Raw genomic sequence first — 22494 nt, 5'->3', positions numbered from 1 at the left:
TACTGTGATCGCTGCCGACTTGTCGTCGCCAGTCTCACTTGCTATACCGGATCCTTCCGGTTACGTCACGAACGTTAGCGGACGACGCCCCTCTTAGGGCTCCGCCTAACAGATCTATTTGAGTGCGTAACACAGGTCGATCTTGATTGTTGGAACACAGCTCCAATGGATTCGTTATTATCAGCACACAACAAGAATTCAGCGATGGAGAAGTGGGTGTCTGTTAATAGTGTTCTTGATGGTTTTAGCATAGTAAGAGAGCATGCCGCAACTTCATGATGGCGGGTGGGTACAAACACTGCAGTAATAGTAAATATTCCTGCTACCTTTAGGTAGTGGGTCTTTCTGGTCAGGTTTGTTTTGCAATTATACATGGCATTGTGTTTTGGAAATTCATTGCCATCCAAATAGCCATAAGTTCTCAGTGGTTCATGCATGCTTGACCAGTATTGTGGCTATCCATTCCATACCTTCGCTTGCTTCATGCTTATCTCCTATCATTCAACACGCGAGGATGTTTTTAGTGATCGGATACTTCGAACATGCCAATGATTTAATAAGTAGCTATTCGATGCAACATGCAATGAAGGACTCTGCTAATACTACGACAGCTCGAAGGGGAGAAAACAACTATGGTGTGTTCATGTGGTCTTCCACTTCAAGTTCATGGATGTTGATTTATGCTCCAAATCATCACTCCTCAAGAAATCTAATTGTCCATGTACGAACATGTCTGTCATGACAGCCAGTAGCGAAAGCGTCTCTTACCTATATCATGGACGATCGCAATGGTGTCACGAGCCGTGCTGCAGCTCTTAATCGTTCCATGCATTTCGTCGAAAATGTGCTTGCCAAATCTATCCCTATAAAAACAGGTAACATTGACTCCCAGGGGACGAAGCAGCAGGATTAACTCACAGGTGTTCTTCGTCTCAGAGTGATGACTCATGAAATCAGTACACTCCAGCCTCTGCTGTGCTATCTTCGCATATATCGCTAGCATGGATTGAATCTTGGCCAATTCCGCCTCTTCCGTGATGAAAGTATGGACTTCAGAGTGAAAACTAGAGACAATGAGGTCCCAGTTTGCCTTATCGAGAATCATCTGTAACTGAGACTTCATCGACCTGCAATAGCAAGGATCAAGAAAGAAGCCTACCTTGGATGCGCGAGTGAAGATACTCGGTACTACCTTCGCGTAGGGATGGAACTGCGTGTGAATGTTAGTCACATACAGAAAGGAGATAAATGACTGTACATTGGCAATTTTATCGGTGATGGAGTTGAATGCCTTCAAGGGTTGAGGCAATGCAGAGAACATGTTGATTGCATCACAAACAGATGATAGGTTGTTAATCGCGGAAGAAGTATCTTGGACTATTGTTGGGACCTGCCCGATGCCTGCGACACCTTTGGTAGCATTGGCTTCACAAACTTTGGGGGTCAAGATGTTCAGCCTAAGTAGAGACATCAGCACATGGTAGAAAGAGATGAATAAAATGAACCCAAACTTTGTTGGGCCGAACTTACCTTTACAGACTGTTCGCGATTTGCCTCCTCGGAGAGTGGGAGTGGTGAGATCCTGCAGAGGCAATTAGTAGAAACCAATGGCACACGCAGTGTGAGATGCTCAGCGTTAAAGTGAATGGGTATGGAGTTTGTACTTATGTGGGAATATCCAGTTCACCATTTAAGCCCTGAATCATTGTTAGGGAATCTTTCGTTTCTTCCACCATGTACCATCACGGGCTCTGTAACATTAGTGTTCCACTTCTGAAGGAGCCTCGGTTCTATACACCTCATTCTCGACTGCGGGTGGTTGCAAGCAATGTGTGACGCGTGATCACCAATATGTGCAACGGTCGCAAAGTCGGGAACAGTTTGGCGGCCTTACGATTACTTATCATCACTGTATTACATAAATGTTACTTCTTCCTCATAAAAATTGCCGACAATAATATACGCTACAACCCAATTAGTAAACAGTCTGCATCATATGCCTTGAGGTTTGCGTCAATCACTTTTCTTTTTGAAGATCTGATTCTGCTTGCAGGTGTACGTAATTGGAAGACTTTATTGCACATCATTACCCGAAGTAGAGCTGATCACATTGCAAAGTATCCGGCTTCCTCTTGCTACAAGTAAGTTACGCCGCATACAAAGTAATACTTCTCAATAACTTGGTTCTTGCGCTAGAAGCAAATGCCCAAGTCATAACTTGATGGTCAGACTGCGAAATTTTCGTGGCATCATTGAGACTGGGGGGGGGGGGCTATGTGCGTGACGATCGCCTATCTACAGATTGCTACTTGGATCCATGGTATGGGGATTTAGAGAGGACAGATGGGTATTAAGAATGGGAGAATGGGTATTACGCATAGCCAGCACCTTGAGGCGACCATGCCTTAATCAATAATCTAACCAGTGATTGGCTATGTGGATGACTCACTTAAATAGAAAGATGTCAGGAATCAGGTATGCAGGTAGCTCCCTATGGGAGGTGTAAAGGTCATCAGGCGCTGAAGCTTCAAGGTGAGATGATCAATTAGGTCGCTGCTAGTCAGGAAATGAATTTGCACACAACAGGCCACAAGGACCAAGGGCACTCCCAACGGAGCCATGGTAGTAGAAATATCAACGGTCAAGTCAGGAAGTAACACCCTCCATACCTTCTGATTCCCACCACACCAAAATAAAAAAAACTAAACCGTAAGTCTTAACATGGTGGTAGATATTGGTCATATCATACTGACTGAGAACTATATTGAATCAACATAGAATCCACTCATCATGAGCAAAACCCTTTGGAGTGCTGTTCTGATGAGCCTGGTTGCCGGGAGGAGTTGGATCTTCGATGATGAGAGCAATGCGTTGAAGTATATCTATGGGCTTGGGCCAGAGATGTTTGATGTCCCAAATTCACATCTCACTGACAAGCAGTGCCAGTCACTGGGCGCTATGATAGATGCATTGTCACACAAGGGCAGTGGTAAGGAATGTTACGAGATCCTTGAAGGCAAGGAAGTGGGTGGCTGGGCTGCCGGTCGCAACACCTTGGATAAATGGTTCAAAAAACAAAAGGTGTCAGGATTGATAGGAGAGTGGATTGACAGAGTTTGGACTATGCTAGACGTCTCACCTATGCAACTGATTCATGAGGGGTTGGAGGAGGGTGAGGAGTTCCCCAACATCCTTGATGCCAAGCGCGCGAAAGAAGACGTGATCCTTGTGATCTTGGGAGACCATGCGTTGGAAAAGAATGCACGTGGTGACTTTCACGATGCAACAGCAACTATCATTCATCATGCGTGGGAACGGCACCGCAAAAGGTTCAAGCATGCTGAGAGATCATTGCCAAAGAAGAAACTGGATGCCGCTGTGGCTGTCAAAGGTATGAACATGAACTCCCTCACCGTGCAAGATAAACTGACACAGTGAGATAGCCATTGAGGACGCTGAAGTTGTTACTACAAGGATGATGCGTGAGGTGACAAAACATGTCAAAGCACTTCAACAAGCAATGACTTGGTTCCCGAAGCAAAAAGATCACATTACCGAGTATGAGAAGTTCTTGAAGGAGGTCATTATCACTGCTGTTGTGACAGAGAGGAAGGTGCCGAAGGAGAAGGTGGCTGTGGAAAGTGAGGACACTCCAAGCAGTGCGTAGTGTTGTGATCCCCTGCAAGACCCGTCCGTTGGACTGACGTGATGGGTATCGTAACATTACAGGAAAGCGAGGTGCTGCGCGTGCACAAAAGGTAAGAATAGCCTCACTTGCCGCTGCTGGTGATGTCGAAGAGATCTGGGCGCTGTATCTCCAACTCTTTGAGACTGAATTGGGCCAGTTAGAGGTTCCCCATGTCGAGGACGACGAAGATCCTAGTGGGTGGGAGGACTGGGAGAATTCAAGTGAGGATCTTGGTGTTGATGGATGGCGAGAGATGGATAACGGAACCTTGAATCACCTCCTTCAATTCCCTGGAGGGAAGCCCATGCTGTTCACTGAGTTTCGGTCGAAGAGTGGTCTCTGCGCGTGGGAGGACATGTCGAAGAAATTTGTCAAGGAGAACAACGATATGGAACAGTTGTCACTGCTGTGGCATCAGTGTGTTGGGGTCGCAGCGATTGTGGATAAGATTTGGTTATCCAACGAAACAGAAGGAGACATTCCTGGAATTCTCATCACTGATGAAGTGGGAGTAGGGAAGACGGTGAAGGTACAACAATTCAGATGGTGAGTCTGAACAATGTTGGGTCTTGCAGAACCTAGCTGCTATTCGACCCTAAAGGGTTTCTGGACCAGGCTCAAGGCTCAGAGAAGAGGAAATATGATAGAAACTTGCTGAATACTCAGACTCATAGTAGAACTGGTGAAAAGGTAACTTCCTTATGTAAGCTACAAAAGTGCAAACCTAACACTAAGGTAAAAACAGTCTCTGCAAGCCCAGCCAGAAATGAATCCCTACAACGGCACTCACGATGGGGACAATCACATTCATAATCGACGTGTACTGGGTGCAAGAAGTTGCTGCAGGAAGAGGTAGACCAGCGGGCACAACTTCCAACATTAACATTAACCTCACCCACGTGCACAACGTGCCAATTCTCAGTAAGTGTTTGTGTTACAAGTAACATCGGTCACGTGGCCCCCCTATCATTTTCCCTTCATCCTCGCCCTCACCATCTACTGGCTCGCCCTCCTTTACCGACTTTCCATTGACCGGATCCTCGGGACTGTTCCCATCCCTCGCATCGCCCGCCTCTATGCACGTGCACGCACGTTCCTCCTTTGATTCGACCACCAATGTGGTCCCGCACCTGTGACTCGGTCTGACTCGTGCCACCAATGTGGCTTTCCTCTTTCTGTTCCTTCTGACTGCGGATTCCCGCACGTTGTATTTGTACCGTTGGTCCGTTCCAACGTTTCTCGGTCTCATTCCACATTTGACCACCCATCACTAATCCGGCTCTGTTGCCAATGCACCTATACCATTTCCGTTTCCCCTTTACCCTTACCTACTGTGCGGTAGCCTTGCCCTTAACCCTCTCCACTTAGTATAAGTAGTCGGTCACCCTGTACTAGATTCTCTAACTTGAATCTACTCAATCTTCCCTGGAACATACTCCTCTCTGAACGCCCCTTTGGCTTCAGTCTCTAAGTATCTTTTCTTAGTTGCTCATCGCGACTAAGTCTACCTCAATCGACCTCATTGTATGGACAAGACAGACCTTACCTTGAGCGACTTCACAGACATCCGTCTACGAAGTCACATGACATGCGCGTACTGTGATCGCTGCCGACTCGTCGTCGCCAGTCTCACTTGCTATACCGGATCCTTCCGGTTACGTCACGAACGTTAGCAGACGACGCCCCTCTTAGGGCTCCGCCTAACAGATCTATTTGAGTGCGTAACAAAAGATTCAAGTTTCACCTCGAAGCCCCGCCATCCGCGCGGCCCCCATTGATCAACAGACACCACGACTACCTGGATCAGGAAGTACCCTTGGGAACGCGACCCCAACACTCCTGAATCCGAAACCGAAGAATCAGAAGCAGACCACACGTCCTCTGACGAGTTTCCTGACGAACAACCGTATGGCAACCTCAACTCGAACCCCAGAACAAGAATGTCTGGAGGCCCCACCCAACCAACGATTGTGACCAAGCCTGAGATCAAGGCTGGATCACCTCAGAATTTTGAAGGGAGCATCGACGATGCTGCAAGATGGCTCTACTCTGTGGAGACATACTTCCTCATCAACCCGACGATCTACAACACCGACCAAGTTAAAGTCGCTGTTGCCCTCCAATATATGACTGGAGGAGACGCACGCATCTGGGCAGACAACTTCTACCAGGAAGCCTTTTCCAAGACGCTGACGGACTTTGGCACTTTCAAAGACTTCAAAACCCAGTTCAATGCCTCCTTCCAGGCCATCGACCGACAGACCGAGGCCATGACCAAGATCCAATGCCTCGTACAGACTGGGGACGTCACGCCCTACATCGCAGCCTTCAAAACCTATGCCGTCACTGCTAGCATCAAGCAGGACATCATGCTCATCCACTTCTTCGAGCGAGGTTTAAAGGCTGGCCTTCGCACTGCTATCTACGCGAAGGAGACCGTCCCCACCACCATCGATAAGTGGTATTCTGCAGCCACTCAGCTTGAGTCCAACTACAAGCGTGGCAAGTCAGCCACTGCCAACAATCGACCACTGCGTCCCACGGGTAACCGGCACGTCCCTAGGCCTCAGGTTCAGCACCGTGACCCTAACGCCATGGACGTGGATCGCACCCTCACACTGAAGGAGAAGCAAGACTGCTTCGACCAAGGCCTTTGCTTCAAATGCCAGAAGAAAGGTCACCGAGCGAACGACTCCCGGTTCCACCCGAAGGTGCGCTGAGGAGACAAGAACGACGAAGAAGACATTGGCAAGAAGCCAAGCAAGTCTGGCGTCCGCCAGCTTGACGAGTCTTCTGACGAGGAAGACCTGGGGGTCAACCGAGTCGCAAAGAAGGATTTTTGAAACGAGGAATTGTCGAACGGTCAATTTCCTCCATCTGCACATTGTATACTAAAGCTGTTGGGAAATCCAACGAGTTTCGTGTCCCGGTGACACTATTCTCTTCTTGCAGTGCCAAAACCATTCCAACAACCGCGATCATCGACTCTGGGGCAGGTGGGACTTTCATTAGCTTTGACTTCGTCAAGCGAAATGGAATCCGAACCCACTTACTCAAGAAACCCTTCCGGATCACTACAGTGGATGGGAGCCAGTCCTCGGCAGGGCAGGTCACCCACTACTGCTGTTACAACCGCTATCTCATATTTCTACATTCTTACGATATGCCTTCCTTTCTTGAACTTGTACTTACTATCTCACGATGACTTGGTCTGTGCGCACATATGGATCTATTTAAGCACACATATTACGCTTGTATTCTTCACTTGAATCTTACTAGGTTTTACCTGGAACATCCTTCGCTTAAGACCTCCAATCTTAAGTTGTCTTGAAACCCGATTCTTAGTCAAAGCACTCCTTTGACTAAGTCCACAGAACTCTCTCTTGTCTGAGAGACTGAGAATCTCAACGACCGAAAACTCTGTCGAGTTGTCGTTGTTAGAACTATCCTAGTTCGTAACACGAGGTCATTTTCCTTCTCAACTGGGATCGTGCTTTGTTAAGGAGGAACACAGCTTAGCCGAAGGGCTACCATTTGTAAGTTCATGCGCTGTTGAGATCATTATGTTCTAACTTCTGACCTTGATTGTTCTTATTTGTTGCACCAAGGACTTTGACTGCCAACAAGCAGATAAAGACGACCACTCCGATCTTGCACTCGAGGCGGCCAAAGCAAAACGCAGAGTCTGTCAAGCCCAAAAACTTGGCAGATAGCATTCTGGAGCACCACATGATCCTTCTTAGCCTCCATTGCCATTGCGTAGAAGCCGTGAACATGCGTTTGTTGACAGCTAATCTCGATGTGGGACGCATGCACGTTGGATGGAGGAGAAATGGTGTCGCAACATTTATTGGCTCTACCACTAGCAGCGGAGTCAGGGTTGGCAGCGCAAGTATGGTCCACTAGTTTCTTTCTGGGTATCTACATACTGAGAACTCTATAGCTAACTCAATGGCCGAATCTGAGACTTGAATATATACTGTTTATATCGCGTAAATGTTAATATGTGCTTGTATAGCTTGTATGATCTGTAGTGCTTGTGGCCTTGTTTGCTCTTGTAGCCTTGTGTTACAGGGATCTGTAACACCTACTAGAGCCCCAGCTCTCCCTACGCCTGCCCCCGCTCTGCTAGACTCCCCGCGCGGCGGTGCGCCGCCTGCGCCTAGAAAGACAGCGGTCTGGACCGCTATGACCCCGCCTGGTGCTATGACCCCGCCCCCTGGCGCTATGACCCCGCCCCTGGCCTAGACGGCCTTGTACCTGTTCCATGGAGGCTGTACGCCTCATGGACACCCTAGATCAGCGCATGCATAACGCATGTCGCCTCATGTAGACCCGGAGTGCTCTCCGCGCTTCCTGTACCTATGCGCAGCTGCCCTTGGCGCAGCATGCTTGATCAGAGGTTAAGCCTCATGTTACAGACTGAGCTAGAATACTTGTAGTACTTCCCTATAAGTAGACACAGATTATTGTACTTAGACTTTACTTTAATCTACTAGGTTCATCCCCAGAACTTGCTCATCTAAGCCTACCAGCTTCCTTGTGTGAGACCGCACTTCTAAGTCGCCCCCATACGACTTAGCATGTATCCGCTAGCCCTGCATCTCGACGAGCGCCGTCTTACCGAGATCGCCGGAGGAATCCTTGACGTTCCGTCAAGGCTAGACCACGCTCAGCTTCAGTAGACTCACTCGAGTCGTCGCTGAGAAGACCTATCCTAGTTCGCACACGCCGACCGACAGTCAGCGTAACACCTTGTACCTATTTATTGCCAAATATTGATTTGCTTGTGAAACCCTGTGAAACCTGTGGGAACCTGTTATTAGTGTGGGACCTGTCACAAAATTAGCAGTTTGCTGATGAAGTTGGTCCCAGCTTATCCGAACATGCCGAGTGGAAATCCGATAGAAGTTCCGGCGCATTTCCGAGTTCAGTTGTGAGTATCCAGGAGGTTTCTTTGTCTGTTCCCTCATATCCGGCCCAATGTACTAAGTATAGTAGTTGGCAGTGACATCTCCGGCGGTCGATCTTGGAGTCCAGAATTTCGGAGATTTCGTATTCCGGTTCTCCGTCGACTAATACCGGAGGCGGAGGAGGTTGGATGCAATTAGGAATGGTGTTAGGAGTTGCGGGTTCTAACTGAGAGACATGGAATATGGGGTGCACAGATTGCATAGCGTCCGGAAGACAGATGGTGAAGGAATGAGTGCCGGGACGAGTGATGATGTCGAATGGACCGAGATTCTTTTCTGAGAGCTTCTTTGATGGTCGGGTCGAGCGGAAATATTTTGCTTTAATGAAGACCTTTTCTCCGACTTTGAAGTCCGGAGCGGGTTTCCATCTAGCGTCCGCGGGTCCTTGATATCGTGCTTGGGCATGGGACATTTCTTCTCGGAGGAATTGGTGAAGCTCATCTGAATCTATAGCATAATCCCGGGCACGGGCGGAGGAAAGATCACGCTCTGGATGTATGGAAATGTTTGGGTGATAACCCTTATTGGCGAAGAATGGTGAAACTCTGGTGGTAGCACTCGGAGCATTGTTGTATGCAAACTTGGCCAAGGGTAACAGTTCCAACCAATTATCCTGCTGATAGTTGCAGTATATCCGGAGGTATTGTTCTAGGGTTTGGTTAGCTCATTCGGTTTGTCTGTCACCTTCTGGATGATATCCGAAGGTGAAATGCAGGATCATGTCAAGTGCTTTTCCGAGCGACCGGAAGAAGTGGAATACAAATTCTGTACCGCGATCAGAGGTGACATGGGACAGAACTCCATGCTTAGAAAACACATGGAGGAGGAACAACCGGGCGAGGTCCGGACAGGTGATGGTGTTGTAGGTCGGAATGAATATGGATTGCTTGGATAGTCGATCTATGACTACCAGGATGGCGGTGAAGCCGGAGGATTCGGGGAGTTGTTCGATGAAGTCCATGGATATAGAATTCCACGGCTTCTCGGGGATGAGGAGTTGCTTCAACAATCCATATGGTTTATGCCTCGGAACTTTGGCTTGGGCGCAGGTCGTGCAAGACTTAACATAGTCCTTGACATATGCGCAGATTCTGGGCCAGGTATATTCCCGACGGAGAACTTCCAGGGTCCGGTTCTGACCGAAGTGTCCGGATAGCGGGTGGTTGTGCATATTCCGGAGTACTTGGAGACGGAGGTCATTGGATTCTGGAATGTATATATGGTTGTCACAACAGAGGAAACCACTTTCATCCACTGTCCATCTCGGGTCCGACAGACCCGGAAGATGACTAGAAGCGATAGGGTCATTAGGAAGGGCGGACAGAATGTCCTTATGAAGTTGCTCAACATCCATTAGTACAGCCGCCCGGAGCACTGGAATTGCTAGGTGTGATGCCCGGAGGGACGAAGCGAGCTGTTCTGTGGTAAATATCAGCCGGAGGTTGTGTGGATTAACTTGAGCGTAGTCCTTATCCCCCTCTTTGGGGTAGATGTCCCAACATCTAGTTAGGCAGTCGGGCTTAGCTCCGAGTTTTCCGGGTTGGAAACGGATAATGAGGTTGAACTGATGGAGGTATTCCGACCAGCGGGCCTGGCGGCAGGTGAGGAGTTTTGTCGTAGCGAAGTACTCAAGGTTCTTGTGGTCCATGACAACGTCTATCGGCTCGGCAGAGCCTTCAAGGTAGTGTCACCAGGACCGGAAAGCTTTGTAGATAGCTAGAATTTCCTTATCATGGCTGTCATAGTTGAGTTCCGGAGCTGAAAGGGTTTGGGAGTAAAAGGCAACTGGGTGGAGCTCCTGGTCCGGACATACTATAGAAAGTATTCTGGCGATAGCATAGTCGGAAGCGTCCATCTCAACGACGATAGGAACATCCAACATCCAGTGTGTGAGCACCGGAGCTGTAGTGAAGGCTTTCTTGAGAGTATCAAAGGATTTCCAGCAATCCTCGGAGAAATTCCAGGGAGCATCCTTGCGAGTGAGCCGCGTAAGCGGAACTACAATATCCGAGTAGTTAAAGATGAAGCGACAATAGAAATTGGTGAATCCGAGGAATGATTGAATATCCTTAACTTTCCGGGGTTCCGGCCAGTCACAGATAGTCTGGACTTTGTCGGAGGACATGGTAAGGCCGGCCGGAGATAGGAGGTAACCGAGGTATTCAACCAAGTCGGAATGGAATTCGCACTTTTCCAGTTTAGCATATAGCCTATGCTTCCGGAGGCGTCGGAGAACTTCAAGGACATGTTGTTTATGAGATGCAAGGTCTGCAGAATAAATGAGGATGTCGTCGAGGTACACAATATCACATATGTCAAGCATATTGGCGAAGATGGTATTGACAAAGTGTTGGAAAGCCGCCGGAGCATTAGTGAGACCCTCGGGCATAACCAATCATTCATAGGAGCCATAGTGCATTTGGAAAGCAGTTTTCCACTCGTCTCCTTCCGCCATCCGGACTAGATGGTAAGCGGACCGGAGGTCGATTTTAGTGTAAACTTTTGCACGGCTTGGAGAATCGAGAAGGTCGGAAATGAGGGGAAGAGGGTAGCGGTCTTTCTTTGTGATTTTATTGAGTCCGCGGAAATCTATGCAGAGGCGTAGGGAGCTGTCCTTCTTTTTGACAAACAGGACAGGGGCTCCGTGCGGAGAGGATGAGGAACGGAGAAGTCCGGTCGCGATATTCTCATCAAGGGATTTGCAGAGAGCTACAAGCTCGACCGGAGAAAGGGAATAGATGGTGCCAAGGGGCGGAGCCGCTCCTTCTTCCAAATCGATTTTAAGATCATAGGGACAATGGGGAGGGAGCTATCCGGCTTTGCCTTTATCAAAGACATCCGCATACTCATGATATTCCGAAGGGATTCCGGATAGGTTCGGAGGTTCAGAGGAGAGTGTAGTGGAGCGGAGATTGACACCGGTGGGTCGGATGAAAATACTGAACTGGACCAATCCCTCTAGTTTGCAGGCCCGGCAAAAGGCAACTGCGTTGATCAGGGAAATATTGGGAACAGTGTTATCAGCGGAGGGACTTGGTGAGGTTATGGAAGGGATTTCTGCTGGAGCCGGCGGAAGTGAGGTCGGAGGGGTCTGAGGCACTCCATGAGGAATCGGACGGAAAACGATGCTGCCCTTTACCCAGTCAATCAATGGATTGTGTCAGGTGAGCCAGCTATATCCTAGAATGATGGAACAGGATGAGTCCAACGGAGTAACATAAAATGTTTTGGAGGTAACCATGCCAGTCGGAAAACAGATCGGTAAATCTACTGTCTCGGTAATCATGGCATTAGAAGTACCATCAAACAAGTGAAGCGGAAGCAGAGGGATTGCATAGGTCGGAATGTTATTTTCTCGGATTAGTTTGGTTTCTACAAAACAATGGGAAGGACCACAATCTACAAGAGCTGGGAATGGAGACATATCAGGAAAAGTAGAGATGGAAACATTTGGCATAAGTGAGTTCAGATCGGAAAGAGACACAGCATTGAGATGTAGCTCCATTGCGCGGGTTGAGTCAATGCAACCCTCATCCCGCGCGGAGTCAAAAGGGTTGCGGACTAATTTTTTGTCTCTTCCGAGATCTCCGGTTTGGCTTCCAGAGTTACTGTGCTGGCATGACCTTTGGCCGCACAGGAAGTGGACTTTAGGCAGCCCCGGGCAGTATGACTGGGTCTGCTGCAGAAGAGGCAGAGCTTTTTTTCCATGCGCCTCTGGTGCTCCTCGGAGGTGAGTTTACCATCTTTTCCGAGCTTGGACGTCAAGTCTGGAAGTTTGGCGGAGGAGGAAGCCGAGGCATTTCCGGACCTTCCGCCAGAATACTCTTTCCAGTCAGAGGTCGGAGCTGACTGTTTAGCAGGAGGGGCGGATGCGGAGGGTTTGGTTTCGCAGGAGACTTCTCCCTTGCGTTCCCAGTATCGAGCATCAATAGTCTGGGCGAGAGTTTTGTATTGGGACAGAGTGGTGGGTTTTCCTTGACGACTGATTTCGTCTTTGATGCGAGCTGGAAGTCCATTGTAGAACTGACGGCGCAAAGCTCCGTCGCCCCAACCGCGGACTTAGGAAGCGAGCCATTGGAACTCTACAACATACTTGTTGATGCACTGTCTGTCGCGCATATAGAGCTGTTCCAGCTGCATTTCTGCATCTCCGACCGGGTCATGAGGTCCGAAGTTAGTTTGGAGTTCTAACATGAACTCGGAGTAGTCATCCATCCATTTCGGACGATCGACGAGATCATCCGAAAGGAGGTCCGGCTCAAACCATTCAAGAGCCATGCCTTTGAGGTATGACTGCGCAAAGTTGACCTTGGCGCGGCCGGTACAGAAAGACTTTGGCTTAGCTTGGAAGTTAAGCTCTCATTGGACAAAGAACGCCCAGAGCTTCCGGGGCTCAGTGCCATTGAAGGTATCCAGTTCTCGGACTTTGATTTTGGAGTCATCAGGGATAGCGGAGCGGCAGTTGTTACGCACCAGGTTATTGATTGCCTGTGACAGGCAGAGGAAGACCAAGTCTTGTGGACCGAGACCTTCATTTTCATCGTCAGTTGGGTCTTCCAGAGGTTCGTCGTCCAGGTCACCTCCCCCATCATACGGCGGATCTCCGCCCAGAGTATCTTCATTTTCCGGCAGGAATCTGGCCAGTGTGCGAGTTGGAGTTTCTGGGTGCGGACAATTCATAAGTTGAGAGATGCTGGATGCAGCGCCCTGCGTGCTAGCGCGACACTGTGAGAAGCTAGTGAATGCATTGACTATGGGAGTAGAGTCACATCGGGCGGTTACTAAGCCCGCCGCGCGGAGGTTGGTCTGAGTGGTTGTAGGTGCCATGAATGTAAGTATACTTGGTAAGGTGTGAGTTCAAATATACTGTTAAGAACGTGCTCAAGGGTCAGATCCGAAGGGCTTGGCTTCAGCTCATGCACTGCGCCCCTTACCCGAGTATGTGCCCCTAACTTCCGAGGGCTGTCAAATGATGTCCGAAGGTTGTCAGATGATGTCCGATGTGCAGGAATTCCGGCAGACATTCGGGAACAAGTGATAAGACTAATCTGGATGATGTCCGAACTAGAAAGGAAACAGCGGAGGACTACCAGAGGTAGAGGCGGAGGTGAGAAGTCTATAGGAGTCAATCCTAAGACTAGCGGAGGACGACAAGAGGAGAAACTCAAGTTGGACGGAGGAGGGAATGAGCAGAGTCTAAGATAATATTCGAACTGAGGAAGTAAAAAGATTCTACAGGGTTTATATACTACTGAGGACTTAACGGAGAATCAGTCTGCGCAGTCCAAAGCTATGTGAGGCTGTGGACAGAGTGTATAGGAAAGTCAAACACTAGTCTATCGGAAAATAGTAAATGAAGACGGAGATGAGAACATAGGAAAATGAAGGTGGAAATGAAACGAGGTACAGAAAATGAGTATGGTCTAACTGGAGAAGGAACATACAAAGGGATAAGGCACGGAAGATAGACGCGGGTCGGATCCGGACGATAGATAGAAGTCGGCCGGATCTGGAAGTCCGTAAATGATGTGTGTGATAGGTCCGGGTCCAGAACACGGGATATGACAATCATAGGCAGCGACAAGACAACAGTGTCCGTCGCTACTGGTCAAAATGACTACTATCCTTTGTATCTTTCCATTGGAAACGTCCACAATAATATTTGGCAGGCGCATTGCAACACATTGGCTCTGGTTGGATTCTTGGCAATCCCTAAGAGTATGTACCAGTTTCTCTCCCAATCTACTTTGACATTTACACTATTGTATACAGCGGAAAAAAAGAATTCAGATGACATAAAATACCGCAAGTTCAAGAAGCAGTTGTTTCACTCCTCGTTGTCAAAGATCTTCGTCAATCTCAAACCTGGAATGACGACTCCAGAAGTCACACGATGTGGTGATGGACACTACCGGCGCATTATATATGGACTCGGACCCTACATTGCAGACTATGAAGAGCAGGTGGTATTGGCGTGCATGGTCAAAGATTGGTGTGGAAGGTAAGTGGCTACCAGAGATCCTCAGGACACTGCCTATTCACATCCGCATTCATTTTATGCCGAGTCTCATTTACATTTGCAGATACCTTGCATTTCCCTCAAATCTTGATGAAGGAGGTGTTTCTCAGTCATGTGAACACACTGATGCACTTGTGGATTCTGTCGATTTTGGTATAATTTGGGACGAGTATGGTATTATTGGCGAGCTAGTGGTATGTTCCCCACACATCATTTGTGTGTGGTTGTGATCGCACTAACTGTCGCACTTCATAGCCCTTCACCAATGACTTTCCTCGTGCTGACATTCATGAGTTGCTCGCCCCCGACATACTGCACCAGCTCATCAAAGGATCATTCAAGGATCACCTTGTTGAATGGGTGGGTCAATACCTCGAACTCACACATGGAAAAACACGTGCCAAGGCAATTTTAGATGATATTGACCGAAGGTACTTTCAATCAGCTACTGTCTATCATGATGACTGACAATACACTAGAATTGCTGCCGCACCACCCTTCCCTGGCCTATGACGCTTTCTGCAAGGGCGTAGATTCTCACAATGGATGGGCAATGACTCCAAGGCACTGATGAAGGTACGTTTTTGTGCTTTAATTATCTTGCATTTGTTAAATTTACACAACTGTTTATCTAGGTCTATCTACCGGCAATTGAAGGCCATGTACCAGACGATATGGTTCGGGCATTTCGAGCCCTGCTAGAGTTCTGCTACATCGTGCGCGTGGATGTGGTTATGGACGACATTCTCGCAGAGCTGAAAGATGCCCTTAGGTGTTTTCATACTTACCATACCATTTTCCAGACTACCGGTGTCTGTTTCGACATTTCCCTACCCCGACAACACTCTCTCGTCCACTATGAGCTTCTCATCCGAATGTTTGGTGCTCCAAATGGCCTCTGCTCATTAATCACAGAATCAAAACATATCAAGGCGGTAAAGCAACCATGGCAACGTTCAAGCAAGTACAATGCACTCAGCCAGCTGCTCCTTGCCAATCAGCACCTGGACAAAATCACAGCAGCAAGAGTTGACTTTATGATGTGCGGCATGCTCAAAGTGTTACAGGCATCCATAACACCTACAGGAGCCCCAGCTCTGCCTACACCAGCCCCCGCCCTACTAGACTCTGAACGCGGCGACATGCCGCCCGCACTTAGAAAGACAGCGGTCTGGACCGCTGTGACACCGCCCCTGGCCTAGATGGCCTTGTACCTGATCCATGGAGGCTGTGCACCTCATGGACACCCTAGATCAGTGCATGTATACCGCATGCCGCTTCATGAAGATCCGGAACGCCTCCAGGCACCTCATATATATGTGCAGTTGCACTTGGCACTGCATGCTTGATCAGAGGTTAAACCTCATGTATCTTATCTGTACTCATGACCGTCCTCATGGACTCTTATCATAGATCCCAGATATACTATAGATACAGACTGAGCTTGAACACTTATATGTAGCACATATAAGTAGACAGATTATTGTACTTAGACTTTACTTTAATCTACTAGGTTCATCCCAGAACTTGTTCAGCTAAGCTTCCCAGCTCAGCTGCCTAAGACCGCACTTCTAAGTCACTCCCCGCTTCTTAGCCGTATCCGCTAGCCCTGTATCTCGACGAGCGCCGTCTTACTGAGATCACTGGAGGAACCCTTGACGTTCTGTCAAGCCGAGAACCACCCTCAGCTTCAGTAGGCTCACTCGAGCCATTGCTGAGAAGACCTATCCTAGTTCGCACACGCCGACCAACGGTCAGCGTAACACAAAGGGTCTTGCGCCTTCAGCCACTACAATTCATTTTGTACGTAATCTGTATGATTTTAATTGAATTTTACTCATTGAATTTCCAGTTGAGAATCCCTCATATATTGGCAATGATGATGGAGACCCGGAGGTCCAACAGAGCTGAGCACGTGCAGCAAATGATCCCTTTGCTATTGAGAGTGATGACTTCAATGATGTTGAGGATCAGGGCATCGTGGATGACATGGATGTCATTGCTGATGTGCAGTTAGCACGGACTTGTCATGCGTATTCAACCTTTTGGTGACCTTCTTTCTTAACACAACATTCAGAATGAAAATGCGCCCGCACCATTGCTGATCTTGCAGGCGAACTTGGCATCACATCGTTCCCAACCCTCATTTGTCTCTTCTTGTATGACCAAATACATGCAGACGACCACCATTCTTCTGCTGACGTTCCACTTTGCGACTGTCCATCCTACATGGGACCAATCAAGATTTTCCATTCGGCCACTGCAACTTTTGTTGCACCCAGTGATCCAAGTGGAATCACTGGCATGTGCCGTCCCCACATCCATGCTGCGCCTTTGTGGTGCAACGGACCAGCCCGCTTTGACTGCGCCTTTGTCAACACGGATGATAGGCATGATGGAATGTTAAGCATGGATGTTGTTCAAATATTCTGCTTTTTTTCTTTCACTTTCATGACAGCATCGACAGCAGGAGTTGCAGCATCAGTGATTGACATGTGGGTAAGAGCAGTGTTGATGCTGTCAGTCATTGATGTATCACTCGGTAACTCGACATTACCGGCTGTAATGTTGAGTATTAGAATATTAAATGTTGAATTGAGTTCATGTACTTACAGTAATCTGGCTGGGTGCCACACACGTAACATGAGTGCTTGTGTGCATGAAAAACACATGCAGGGCCGTTCACGAGGTCATTCACAAGAAGGTTGGCCAGACTTTGGTTGGCCCCAGTGTGCGCCTTCATGATAGCTAAATAACTAATTAGGCCAGTGACAATTAGCTGGGGCGCTTGCACTTACCATGCCGGTTCCACACAAGCTCTATGGCGCTTGCCAGTTTGGACAAAGTGAAAGTTTGTTCCTTGACGTTGGCGTGGCTGGGAGAAACTTTCATTTTGAACAAATTGGGTCGAGTGGGAGTAATAGTGAGTGGGTAAATGGCTGCTATGTACGAAATTTCAGTGCAACTTATAATAGCTTTTTGGGGAAATCCGCGTGATGAACTCATCTTATTGGATAATTGCAAAAATAAGATTAAAAGTCCGTCCCAAATGGAGTATCAGTACACGCCTGCAACTAGCGCGGAGTAAAACATCTAAAAAAACACAAGGTATGTGATCTGGGTGATGAAATTAATTTTAGCCTAATGCTGGCGGTTAACAGATGCCTGGTATATCATGGATGACGCCCAAACAGTCAGTTTGGATGAAAACTAAGGTGGATGGATTCAGCCTAAGCCAGCTGCAGGGTGAAACAACAACTTTCCTTTCCAATACATCCTGTGAATGGTTCGAGAAGTGGCCTGAAGCCGCTGTGCATTTCAAAGATAGCAAAACTGGTATTCCACTTATGTCATTCCAGTTGTCAGAAAAGCAGACAGAGGAATTAGCCCAACATCTCAAACAACGATGTTCCGTAAGTTAGCTGTATTACGAGTTCATTTCGGGTCACTTATACATGTTACAGAAACTCCGCTCTTACTTTTACCGCAGCAACTCCGCTGCTGTGCAAGAATGGGTGACACAATTCACTAAAACGGTAACGAAGCTCATGGGCTCCACCACCACTCACACTTGTGGGCCTTCTGCAGTGGAACATTTCATTCAGACAGAGTACAAGGACAACCTTACCGTCAAGGATGAGATTTTATCTCAGATGGAATCCTCTACTCAATGAACCCGCATGGCCTCGCTTTGTACAGAAGCAACGAAGGCCATGGCTGCATGGGGAGAAGAATATGTGTTAAAGATGCAGCGGGAAGCGAAAGCTGAATGTGAGTTACATGCGAAGAAGGCCAAAGCTGAGATGGAGGCACTGTCCAATCCCACTGACTCTGCAAAGTTACAGTGAGTACACAATTCTGAAGCATGTTCGATGCTAAAATTCACAAGATGCATTGAAGGGCTCAGTGGATTGATCGGACAACTTTTACAGACCATCCATGACATGACAGGTTGGAACAGGAGCGTGTACCTTGGGGGACCAGACCCTCGTGTAGGTGGGGATGTTCGCGTTTACAGGTCAGGCTTTGTTTTTTGTGCTCAGTTGTCTTGATGATTCATGTTACCGTATAGTTTCCACCATGGCAAGGGCACTACTGGCTTCAACTTTCATGATACACTCCCAGACCATCATGCACGAATCATTGAACCATTCACTACATTTTTTAAAGGGTGCTTTTGGTAAGTCAGTGTATTCTTCTGGTTAGGTAATGTTGACAGTGTTTCTCCATAGCTGTTCCTGCCCAGGAGCTGATGCCATACTCATCTCCATCTCCGTCAAGTATCAATACTATTGTTCCCATTTTGGACACCTCCGACGTTATCGCTGGTCCCACTGCAACTCCAGGAGTCTTGCATGCCTTGGCCAATCAACATTTATCCTTGGAGCCAATGCCATACTCGTCTCTGTCTCCATCGAGTATCAATACTATTGTTCCCATTTTGGACCCCACCAACATTATCACTGGTCCCACTGCAACTCCAGGAGTCTTGCAAATCTCAGCCAATCTACTTTTCTCCTTCAACTCTTCGCATCCTGATGGGATCCACCCCTCCTTTGAGGATTTCTTGTTCCATCCAGTGCCCATTCCCAATGATTCACTGAATCTGTCAGACAATTTCTTGCTCAATCTGTTGAATGAGGCCATCGCCAACTTTCTGGCTCGCACGCAGTCATACAAATTCTCAACAACTGCAGCTGCAATGAACGAGAGTCCAACACTACCTCCCTTTCCATCCGCAGATGAGTCACATTCTCCTTGTAATGAGGGTGTAGCATCTGGTCAGTCTATAGTATTGTCACCCCCACGCTTGCGCAGTGCTTTAGCTCGTATAGAGTCCAAGATCCCCTCTGGTGGCATTAAGAAGGCGCCTCGCCCTCGTCCATTCAGAGGAGGAACTGACACTCGCCATGATCTATATCGTAGTTCTACTCCTTTGCCTTCTGTACTTCCTGCAATGCCTGTAACTCACCCAGATCCATGGCTGCCTGCAGCTACTGAGCCTCCTGTTGAGACTCCTCTGCAGGCAACTGTGGCTGCAACTCATGAAGCTCCCACACAATCTCAAGCTACCGAACCTCCTGCTGTGATTTTTGAAGCTACTGTGGCTTCTCCAGCAACTCTTGTTTCAGCACCCGGAGCCATTGTCACATCCTCTCACAGAGTTGAGGTGGCGGGTCAGCTACCTGACAAGGAGCCCATGGTGGTTGATGAGAACGTGCAGCCTCTAGAAGATATTATTAACAATCAAGTGCGCTGCAGCGGCCGTGTTCATGTTCCATCTACTCGCACAATGGAAGCTAACAATATTGGCGCTGACAACACTGGAAGAAAGCCATGAAAGTAAGTTCAACAATATATTTGACTTCTGCTTTGAACTTTAGTTTTAGGTCACGCAAATTGGCAGGCTCCTTCCCAGCCCCATGGTTCCAGTGTTGAGGGGTATCTGAGGGAACTGGAAACTTGAAACATCACGTGCTACAAGAAAAATTCAAATCCAGCACAACCTTATTCCCCCTCACACTCTCACCGGGGGCTGGAAGATAACATTTGTAAACAAAGATCAGCCACAGTGACGGTGACTATGAAACTTCGAAAATATGAGTTTGCACCTAGCCTAGGGTTACAAATTTTCGAACATGATATGTATTTTTTGTCCCTGGCTATTGTTGTTACACTATGGACACAGTGATTGCAATGCTACAAGAGTGCAACCTGAATATCAATTATATTGCTAATGTCATAGTTGCTATGTACTAGGTTCGACAACAGTGTGTGATGGTTCAAATGTTCACTTTTGCACTCTGCTTACCGTTTGATAGATCTATTGGTCAATGGAACAAAGATTTCATTGCTGTGCAATGAAGCACCGCCATCCTTGACTTTATCGAAGAGTGCATTTCATCCTGCACACAGAATCCCAACATTGCTAAAACTGAGTGATGACCACCAAGTATTGCTGCAAAGTCAACGCACAGAAGTATCTTCTCGCCATCAACAGATCCATGTTCATGAAAATGCTCACATACATTATTACATAAATGTGTTCTTTCGCCAGATGCAAAAGTGCTCGTCTGACTCCAATCAGATCATATCAGCTGAACGCTCGTGCCTGCGTTTTACAGATATCTTCAAGCTCGAGATCATTAAAATACTACCGCAGGTTTGAAATGCCACGAGGAACCAAATTTGAAGCTTGGTTATGGAGGCTTTTTGAGCATCCTGCATTTAAGAAGATTTGTAGTTGTAAGCGGTGAGTGCATGTTTCTGATGGGTGTGGGGTGACTTACATGTCTTGTAGATAGTATGCATTCAATCACCCGAACATGAGTCAGGTGGCTAACGCGATTAGTAATAGCAGGAGGGAGTTACCTTGAGCAAGACACACAGGAATATAATGACTCTGTACAAATGTTTGTTAATTCGAATGTGAATGCATTTGAAAAGTGAATTGCTACGAGGTCTTGACTGTTTGTGCTGTGGGAGATAAAAGTTGGTCGGCAGGAGGTACTAAATTCCCAATCTAGAGGGCATCGAAATGTGGTACATTGCACGATCGCTCAAGTGCTCAAGGCCGCCACTTGTTGTATAGTTGTGATTCATGAAGACTGAGTATGGGTAGAACAGACTCAGAGGCATGCAAGATGTCCTGGCTTCACGTGCCAATTCTTCTCTTATTAGCGTCTCTTTGATCCAAAATATGATGTGACCAGTGGGGACGTTAATGTACATGAGCTTCACGAAACGTGCCAGAGAGAACTCACCAAGTAGCCCAAAACTTGAATGTCCCTTTTCCTTTACACAAGTTTCATTTCCCTCGAAAACCAAAAGTTTATGCAAAGAAATATATTATTAGCTTGTAACCCTACGCTAGGTGCAAACTCATATTTTCAAAGTTTCACAGTCACTGTCACTGTGGCTGACCTTTGTTTACAAATATTATCTTCCAGCCCCCGGTGAGAGTGTGAGGGGGAATAAGGTTGTGCTGGGTTTGAATTTTTCTTGTATCATGTGACTTATGAAACCATACCAACATTAATGCCCTTAGATATCGCCCTCCACACTCGAACCGTGGGGCTGGGAAGGAGCCTGGCAAATTGGTTCATTCAGCTGATGGCAAGTGATACTATTTGATGTTATTTTGTTATATATATTGTCTTGTTATCTTGCTATTGCTTGGTCTTGCCTTGTTGCCACATTGTTTGTTTGCTCTATATCTTTGTCATAATGCACTTGTTTGTATCTAGCTTATAAAATACACTATTCTTTGACACAATGAGCTTGGTGTTGTTCTGTGCATGTTGAAAGAACTTAGTCAAAATTCATTGCAAACAGTTGAGAGAACAAGGGACAAGAGACTTGGTCAAAATTTATTGCAAACTGAATTACAAACTATATAGTTGGACTTCATCAAAATCCATTGCAAAATGTCACGTGGTAGTCAGGTAGTCGAGACTTGGTCAAATCCAATGCAAACCATCACGTGGCTCTGAGGAAGCGCGAGAACTGAAGGTAGACAGGCTATCTTTAGTTGATGTATTAAATATAGCCTGCAAGAAAGGGGTGGGATATTTAAAGCAGAAAGAACCGAGAGGAACTGATCAGTGGCCAAACTATTTTTAGTCATTATGGGGCAAGAACTGGGGGGTGGGCTATTTAAAGCAGCAAGAACCGAGAGAACTGATGGGGGCAACCTATTTTTATTCAAGGGATTAATATTGTAGTGGCGGCGAGCGCCAGTCCCCGACTCTGTTAGACCGATAATTTCTAGTTCGGGACTCGCCCTCGGCATGACCCGAATTGTCCCAACTTCA

The 22494-nt window shown here is 47.4% G+C and overlaps 5 protein-coding genes across 5 annotated transcripts; 4 read left to right on the top strand and 1 right to left on the bottom strand.

Moving 5' to 3' along the window:
* Positions 1–641: 641 nt before the first annotated feature.
* On the bottom strand, positions 642–1471 carry F5147DRAFT_773776 (uncharacterized protein; the record flags this gene model as incomplete). The annotated part of the gene is made up of 5 exons (XM_041441504.1): positions 642–709; positions 769–863; positions 915–1105; positions 1160–1210; positions 1259–1471. The coding sequence occupies 5 exons, from the start codon at positions 1469–1471 to the stop codon at positions 642–644; spliced, it is 618 nt and encodes a 205-aa protein (XP_041292711.1).
* A 1319-nt stretch (positions 1472–2790) lies between these two features.
* On the top strand, positions 2791–4332 carry F5147DRAFT_652914 (uncharacterized protein; the record flags this gene model as incomplete). Its single annotated transcript, XM_041433698.1, has 4 exons — positions 2791–3391; positions 3444–3659; positions 3730–4234; positions 4290–4332. The coding sequence occupies 4 exons, from the start codon at positions 2791–2793 to the stop codon at positions 4330–4332; spliced, it is 1365 nt and encodes a 454-aa protein (XP_041292710.1).
* A 9890-nt stretch (positions 4333–14222) lies between these two features.
* On the top strand, positions 14223–17172 carry F5147DRAFT_745795 (uncharacterized protein; the record flags this gene model as incomplete). Its single annotated transcript, XM_041439788.1, has 9 exons — positions 14223–14379; positions 14434–14662; positions 14745–14874; positions 14936–15111; positions 15214–15256; positions 15316–15738; positions 16698–16728; positions 16794–16986; positions 17139–17172. The coding sequence occupies 9 exons, from the start codon at positions 14223–14225 to the stop codon at positions 17170–17172; spliced, it is 1416 nt and encodes a 471-aa protein (XP_041292709.1).
* A 669-nt stretch (positions 17173–17841) lies between these two features.
* F5147DRAFT_652911 (uncharacterized protein) lies at positions 17842–20147 on the top strand (the record flags this gene model as incomplete). The annotated part of the gene is made up of 9 exons (XM_041433697.1): positions 17842–18093; positions 18145–18309; positions 18391–18524; positions 18632–18672; positions 18753–18860; positions 18913–19461; positions 19507–19898; positions 19933–20023; positions 20071–20147. The coding sequence occupies 9 exons, from the start codon at positions 17842–17844 to the stop codon at positions 20145–20147; spliced, it is 1809 nt and encodes a 602-aa protein (XP_041292708.1).
* A 574-nt stretch (positions 20148–20721) lies between these two features.
* On the top strand, positions 20722–20937 carry F5147DRAFT_577029 (uncharacterized protein; the record flags this gene model as incomplete). The annotated part of the gene is made up of 1 exon (XM_041431369.1): positions 20722–20937. The coding sequence occupies one exon, from the start codon at positions 20722–20724 to the stop codon at positions 20935–20937; it is 216 nt and encodes a 71-aa protein (XP_041292707.1).
* Between the last annotated feature and the right edge of the window lie 1557 nt (positions 20938–22494).

Source organism: Suillus discolor (genome assembly GCF_016758755.1).
Source record: "Suillus discolor strain FC423 chromosome Unknown F5147scaffold_28, whole genome shotgun sequence".
In the NCBI taxonomy this organism is placed as follows: Eukaryota; Fungi; Basidiomycota; class Agaricomycetes; order Boletales; family Suillaceae; genus Suillus; species Suillus discolor.
This window is presented reverse-complemented; position numbering and strand designations above follow the sequence as displayed.